The sequence below is a fragment of the Pezoporus flaviventris genome, unplaced genomic scaffold, assembly GCF_033815535.1.
Source record: "Pezoporus flaviventris isolate CSIRO_AGI_PZ_B2104156 unplaced genomic scaffold, CSIRO_AGI_Pfla_v1 ptg000010l, whole genome shotgun sequence".
Classification (NCBI taxonomy): Eukaryota; Metazoa; Chordata; class Aves; order Psittaciformes; family Psittacidae; genus Pezoporus; species Pezoporus flaviventris.
Window position 1 is genome coordinate 3,104,847 of NW_026892558.1, and position 7,990 is coordinate 3,112,836.

Genomic DNA, 7,990 nt, shown 5'->3' on the forward strand with positions numbered 1-7,990 from the left:
CACTCTCCCCACTTCTTACTCCCTCCACTCCAGAGGGATGGGGAGGAGAGTTGAAAGAATGCCACTCCCATGGGCTGAGATAAGAACAGCCCAGTTACTAAGGGCTAATTACTAATATAAAACCACTACTGCTACCATCAGTAATAATAATGATAAGGGAAATAAGGCAAGAGAAAACAACCGCTCACCACCCGCCTACGGACATCCAGCCTTACCGGAGCAGCAATCTACCCCTTCCGGGTAACTCCCCCTAGTTTATATACTGGGCATAATATGCTGTGGTATGGAATACCCCTTTGGCAAGTTTGAGTCAGGTGTCCTGTCTCTGCTTCCTTCCGGCTTCCCCTCCTTCCTGGCAGAGCATGAGACTCAGAAAGTCCTTGGTTGGGGTAATCATTACTTAGCAACAGCGAAAACATCAGTGTTACCAACATTGTTCCCAGGCTGAAAGTCAAAAACACAGCACTGCACCAGCTACTAAGAAGAAAAAAAATGACTGCTACTGCTGAACCCAGGACAGTATCCACCCCTCATTCCATATCATTCATGTCATGCCCAGATCCCACATTTTTTCAATATACCAGTGCTTTTGTCTCATATATATATATATATATATACACACACACACACACGAAGAGAGAGATATCATTCCTTAGTCCACGGACCAATCCCTATAAAGCTGCTGAATTCATCCATTCCATGATATTGGGCTCCATCTCTTGTAACAGTCTTTCAGAGCAGGAGAGATGGTGTGCAGTGTTGGACTGTTGCCTGAGATGACACTGCGGAACTTGTCTGGTTTCATCAAAGTTCATTCTTTGTTGGGATGATGGTTGGAGGGAAGTCAGGGCCAGCTGCTGGTGATCTGAAGACATCTAGTTGGTGGGCTATAAACGTGCTACATAGCAGGCAACAGCACACAGTTGAGTTCATTGGCTGTTTTCCCCTAAAATCAAATCCCCTTGAGGTACACATCAGACTTCCCCATCTTCCCCCATTATCCATCAAATATACCCAAGTGCCTGAGCAAAAGCAATCCCACAAGTGGGTTTGCCTTTACCGGAAGCAGGAATAACCCAGACTGTCTTCCCCAGCAAATTCTTTGTGTGCACCACAGGAACTTTATCCCCCTCTACAGCATGTAAAAGTTCTGATTGGGCTGGGCCAGCCCTGTTGGCAGATCCCCTAGTGTTGACCAGCCAGGTGGCTTCTAGTAAGTGTGTATCCCAATGTTTGAAAATCCCACCACCCACTGCTCTCAGTGTAGTTTTTAACAACCCATTGTACCGTTCGATTTTCCAAGAGGCTGGTGCGTGGTAGGGGATGTGATATACCCACTCAATGTCATGCTCTTTGGCCCAAATATCTATAAGGTTATTCCGGAAATGAGTCCCACTGTCTGACTCAATTCTCTCTGGGGTGCCGTGTGGCCACAAAATCTGTTTCTCAAGGCCCAGGATAGTGTTCCGGGCAGTGGCATGGGGCACAGTGTATGCTTCCAGCCACCCGGTGGTTGCTTCCACCATGGTAAGCACATGGCGCTTGCCTTGGCGGGTTGGTGGCAGTGTGATATAGTCAATCTGCCAGGCCTCCCCATATTTATACTTCAACTATCGTCCTCCATACCAAAGAAGCTTTAACCGCTTGGCTTGTTTAATTGCAGCACATGTTTCACACTCATGAATAACCTGGGCAATAGTGTCCATTGTTAAGTCCACCCCTTGATCACAGGCCCATCTGTATGGTGCGTACAGGGGCAACCGATATTGGTATGAACTGGTCCTCTGGTTTGGCTGCAGTGATTACCACTGTGGTTTGAGTAGCGACTGTACTTGTTGCTGGGGGTGATGTAGCTGCTGTGCTTGGAGCTGGGGTAACCGCGCTGTCTGTTGCAGCCGAAGTTTGAGCAGCGACTGTAATTGTTGCTGGGGGTGGTGCAGCTGCTGTGCTTGGAGCTGGAGTAGCTGTGCTGACTGTTGCTTTGCTCTCAGATCCACCGACATTCTTTTCCTTTTGAAGGTTCTGGATAGTGTTGAACAAGGCCCTGTAAGCATAGGCCAAGCCCCAGCACGTTGCCATGATTTGTCCATCTCTGGTATGGCCAGAATGACCACACACCTCATTTAAGTGTTTTACTAATTCTTCTGGATTTTGCAGTTGTTTGGTAGTGAAATTCCAAAGTACTGGAGGGGCCCACTGACCTAGATACTTGCCCACACTATCCCACACACCATGCCACTCATGACTGTCCAGCCTCAGGGAAAATCTATGAGCACCTACATGGCGTACCTTCACCACCAGGTTCTGCAACTGGGCAGTGATATCTTGCCACAGTGCAGCAGCCCAAATAGGTATACCTCTGCATTGCCAGTTGCTCTGCTTCCATTGCTGCAATCACCCCCACAGGGCATTTTCCACCATCCATGAGTCAGTATAAAGTACTGGTCATTTTCTTGTTCAGCAATGTCCAAGTCCAGCTGCATGGCTTTCACCTCAGCAAACTGACTCGATTCACTCTCTCCTTGAGCAGTTTCTGCAACTTGTCACAGGGGACTCCATACAGCTGCCTTCCATCTCCAATGCTTCCAAAGCACTGGATGGGCCCACTGGACTAGATATTTGCCCATACTGACCCACACACCCTGCCACTCATGACTGTCCTGCTTGTTGGTAGTCCTCCTATATTGTCGTCTAACTCTAGACAAGACCCGAACCCGACACTGCTTAACTTTCAAGATCAGATAAAATAGGGCATTCTCAGGAAGGGATGGCCATGGGTAAAACACACTGTGTATGTGTACCAACATGTTGATGACCATCATAATCAGCAGGCATGTTTCATGGGTATTCAAAAGCCATTGAAAACCTTTAGAACTCTCAAATGCTGCTGTAAGCAGCCTGGTGAGGAAGTGGGAGGTGTAAGGGATTGTTTCCTTCATACGTTGACTGCCCAAGAAGGAAAAAAAGATGCGTGATTGCTAAACACTTCCATTATATACCTCCCAAAGTATAGAGGTGATGACCACGCTGGGAATTCAAGCCAGATCAGTTTCATGATCAATGAGTCTACTGTATTACAAGTCATTACCATAAAGTACAGCGAAACAAGAACCGCAGCCCAAGCTCCCCAGCTGGTAAACACTAAACTGGCAAATACCAGCTCTTACTAAGGTACGACATGCTGAAACTCTGATATTAAGAGCAACAACTTTGAGAGCCAATAAATCAGTGTTGTAACGAGTGACTATTAATCTGAAACAATGAATGCTTATCACAAATATGATTAGACAGTATCTGGTCAGATCTGTCGTTATCTCAACCCTTTGTGCCCCATGTTGGGTGCCAAAAAGAACTGTCATGGTTTAAGCCCAGCCGGTAAGTCAGAACCACACAGCTGCTCGCTCACTCCCCCCACTTCTTCCTCCCTGACAGACACCAAGCCCGACCTGAGCAGTGATCTGGGCCTTTCAGGTAACTCCCCCCAATTTACATACTGGGCATGACGTGCTGTGGTATAGAATACCCCTTTGGTTAGTTTGAGTCAGATGTCCTGTCTCTGCTTCCTCCCGGCTTCCCCTCCTCCCTGGCAGAGCATGACACTCAGAAAGTCCTTCGTCAGAGTAGACATTACTTAGCAACAACTAAAAACATCGGTGTTATCAGCGTTGTTCCCAGGCTAAAAGTAAAAAACACAGCACCGCACCAGCTACTAAAAAGGAGAAAAATGACTGCTACTGCTGAACCAGGACAAATTGCAACTGGTATTGCAAATGATAACTCTCCCAGAGAAAAAAAAAAAAAGAAAAAAGAAAAAAAAAGAGCACATTTTGTTGCTTTCAGTCTATAGAGGCAGTTGCTTTCTTTCACAACTATGGCTTCATCTATGACAATTGCAACTACACTTCCAGTTGCTTGAAGGCTTGAACTGGGGAGTATTAGAGGAAAATATTTCCCACGCTATCAGTTCACACAGCAGGAGTTATGCCAATGTGCTGCCTAACATATAAGTTGCTTAAGAATCCCCTCCAGCCCAATCAAAGGATTTTGCTCCCCATTTGGGGGTCATTTCTCTCTTCTCATGATTGGGAATTTTATTCTGCAAGGAATTTGGTGAGGGTCTGCCCATTTTTTTCTTGTACTCAAGCTATTCCAGAAGTCCTTTGCATGGAGGTGAAGGACTGCAGTGTTCAGACAGCTGAAAAGCAAGGCAGCCTGCGGAATACTGAATTCATGTCTTGTTCTCTCTGGAAACTATCTGAGCTCTCTTGTAGAAGAGTTCAGGTTTTGGTGACAGAATGAAACCTGCTGGTCTTCCCTGTACGGTTCTCCATGTGTTCTGTTTATCTGAGAAGATTGGATCAGTTAAAAGCATATGTAAGTCGAGGAAGGACACGGTGAAGGATGCTTCTGCCTAAAGGGAAGGTGAGGAGTCAGGGCCAAAGGGTCATGATGAAGATGAGTGTGTCAATTTGGCTGTCACATTTGGAGAAGAGTCATGTCTGATTATGGCTTCATGATGTCTCACTCTGGACAAAGGCATGTAAAAAGGCATGCGCTGAGGCTCACTTGTGAATATGTCCCCAGCTAAGTGCGTTTTGGTCACTTCTTCCTCTCCCCCACCGTATCAGCTTTAATTCCTATGTCTGCCAAGCCGGCTGTTGGTGGTGAGCCCACCATGATGTGCCTTGGTATCAGGTCTCCATGAAGTCCAGGCTGGCCAAACCTCTTGCCCTCCAACCAGCTCTGGGAGGGCAGTTGGGGAGCCCAGAGCCAGGCCACTGGGAGTCCCAGAGCCACGCAGATCCTCAGCTCTGTGTTTTCTTCTGTGCAGGAGGGCACCTCTACCTACCCCGGCCAGCTCGTCAGGTGAGTTACTTACTTTATGGGGTTTCTGGCTCCACAGAACTCTGCTTTTGCTCTTCCCCATCAGATTATGAGCTTCAGCTCTCTAAAGGGAATGGTTTAGGTGAAGCTCCTGCTCTAAGTCCGGTCCCCCCCTGAAAGATCCTGGGAAGCTATACTCTGACTTTGGAGGCAAGGTTTCACCAGAGGTTATGATCAAAGCCCTGTATGTAGGCATTTCTGAAGCTGAAGAATGTCCAAGCTTAGGATCCCACCAGTCTCTACAGTTTGGGCCCTTTGCTGATTCAACACCATGAACTATATAATTCCCAGTGCCACTTTAGTACCGGAACTTGGTAAAAAACTTGCCTTGGTTGTTCAGCAAATCAAGACATCTCTTTCAGCCTCATCCACCATTGCCTCCCATCCCTTTAACATGGGTGGCCAGTGTTTCTGTCCTGTGTAGAGTCTTGTAATGAGCACTTCTCATAAGCAGACCTAATTTTTTTGTGCTCTGTTTCAGGTGAGCCTGATTATGCCACAGTTGATGGCTACAGTTTGATTCATCACTAATAGCCACAGTAAGTACTCATACTTGAAGACAGGATTTAATATGAGATATAGCTACAGAGAGGAGGGTCAATGGAGAAGGCCAGATATCCCATCTTCACGCTCAGGGGAAGAAAAGGAATCTAAGCGATGGACCCAGATGCAGGGACGATCTGTGTCAGAACAAGTTTTTGATTTGAAATTCTTCTAAAGTGCAGCCACCTGGAAGAGGCTGGAGATAACCAAGAAGTCATATGTGCTGAGGGGAGTGCTGCACAGTGCTTTCGGAATGCCGGCTAATGTTTAGGGCAGAAGTATCCCACTCAGATCTCAGGTTAAGCCTTTCCCCGTTTCTCAAGTCCTTCATTAATGGCGATTAAGGCTGTAGTTTAGGTTTAATTTTGGCCATGTCTCTCAGGGAGCTCACTTAAAGGAGCACTAACAATAGACCGTGTGTCTGGCTTAGCTGTAGATGTGCTTTAGATTTTAAGTGCTGATACTGGAAGCTGATTTGCATTTTGCCTGGTGCAGCAGTCCACAGCACAGCTACTCAGTGAGAGGCTGTGCTTCCAGAAACCTACATCCTGCAGTGTTGCTGAGGATCTGAAGAAGTTGGTCAGCTCTTCAACCACCTCTCCAATGAGGCGCTTGCAAATTTTTAGGTTCATGATATAGCATGTGCCTAGTAGTCTCTGCAGACCCTCAATTGATTGACTTCTGGTAAAGAAGTCCCTTGGAATTGTTGTGACTATGTATCACTGAAAAAGACTTAGATACTAATGCTGGGCTGGAGCCCTGAAACTCATTTTCTGATGATATCTCCTCAAAGGTTTTGTTTCTTTTTCTTTCCCTACCCATGATCATGGCTTTGATTCAGAAACTCATGTGCTGCAGGGCTGCTGGTCTCTGTCATATCCCCACGTGCAGCATTGCTTAACAGTTCCCCAGTGCTTTATGACGCAGGGATTGAGGAGAAGGGGATCAGCACACAGTTCAGCTGTTTAAACCCGGTGCCAGGTGAATAGCTTTGGAGCAACGGGATTTGCTGATGTATGGCGTACCTCAAGTTGAATCTGCATGACTTCAGTGCATGTCTAAGCCAAATAGTGCCTAGAGCTTTTACTGTATTTTCTTGTGTGGAGAAGATGACAGTGAGCTTAAACATCTCTCCTAATGCATTACAACGGACTGTGCAAAGTGAACATGCCAATGAATCAGCTGTCCATTTTCATTTCTGAAACACCAAGTGTATAAATATTCTGCTGAAGGACCCTGCTGTAGCCTTTGTTCTTAAATACATACTTTATGTTTTGAGACTTGTGTGCTGGCTGACTTTCTTCTAAAGTATATCAGACTCACTTTTTGTCTAGGCTAGGGCTGGTATACCTTCAAAGCACCCTAGGATGTTCAGGTTCCTTCTCCTGGGAGGAAGCCTACAAGAGCATATCCTTGCTCAGCCTTTATTTCCTACTTGCTCAATATCACAACAGCTCTGGGACAGAACTCACCAAGACTTTAGCCTCCCCAGGGGCCCCTAGAGTCAGGCTGAGTTTCCTCACAGGCCTCTCTAGAGGGGTCTGTCCTCCTCCCAGACATCCATAGAAGTGAAGGGCCTAACAAGAGAGCCTGATAACCAGCTGCACAGCTCCTGCCTTCCCCCCTAGGGACAGAGAGGCCACAGCTGCTTTAGTAAGACAAAATAAGCAGAGGGATACAGGTAGCATGGAAGTCTTATGTCCCTTCAGATGCTGGGCATCCTGCCTTCAGGCAGAGTTAGAGCTCTTCCTTTTTGGTCCTATGAGCTAATACATAAAGCATCACAAGAAAACAGCATTAGTTATGAAGGAAGTTCACAGGAGTACTTCTTGCTGCGTTTCCAGATACAGGCAGGGCCAGGCAGCTGGTGTGTCAGTATCAGGCAGGAGCTGCCCATAAACCCCCTGTTCCCATGACACGGCCAAACTTATCCCTTAGCCATGGGACTTGTGTAGTTCAGACCAGCCCTGTGCCTCCTCAGGGAATCACCAGCTCCATAATGTGCAATGGGCTCCTGGTCAGGATCATCTCTGCCTTTACCCATGCACAATTTACCTTTCCCACAGGTATTATAAATGACACATGATGTTGATAACAAAGGGTCTTCTCAAGGCCAAAGTACAAGGCCTAAGAGTGGACATTACCTGTAAGTGATGCCTCGTCCCCTAGGCTGAGACTGGAGCCCCGCTGTGGCTGGAGATGCCTCAGGCACTACAGGACAGCCTGCCCCACTCCAAATGCACTTCCAGATCCTGCTATGGCATAAGAAAGAAGAGACCTCACACTGCGTAAACCCCCCAATAGTAGGGGTTTAGTTTCTCACTTCCCCTCCCCTACCCCGGATGAGCCTTATGTAAGAGCTTGCCCCCCCCCCCCCCCGGCAGGTCCATATAGGGGATGCTGACTTCCTCCTAGGTTCCAACAGATGAATCCTGCCTCCCTGTTTGCCCTTGTTGAGACAGTCTTATATCCTTAGAGAGGAGATTGGATTCTTCCCTGCCTCCTATACACGATCCTGGTCTCGTATCTGTTACTCAATATGGGAACCTAGCTCCCTCCCAGG

At 47.2% G+C, this 7,990-nt stretch overlaps 1 protein-coding gene across 2 annotated transcripts in view; it reads left to right on the forward strand.

Moving 5' to 3' along the window:
- LOC133267870 (proline-serine-threonine phosphatase-interacting protein 2-like) overlaps positions 1 to 5,484 on the forward strand; it is a 349,308-nt gene extending 343,824 nt beyond the window's left edge. The window contains exons 13-14 of one of the 2 annotated variants that reach the window (XM_061450554.1): positions 4,832 to 4,866; positions 5,366 to 5,484. In XM_061450554.1, coding sequence (XP_061306538.1) covers positions 4,832 to 4,866; positions 5,366 to 5,415 — 85 coding nt within the window. In that variant the 3' untranslated portion in view covers positions 5,416 to 5,484. Of the gene's footprint in view, positions 1 to 4,831; positions 5,204 to 5,365 lie in introns of those variants that run through there. The other variant, XM_061450553.1, reaches the window with a different exon arrangement.
- Positions 5,485 to 7,990: the final 2,506 nt, after the last annotated feature.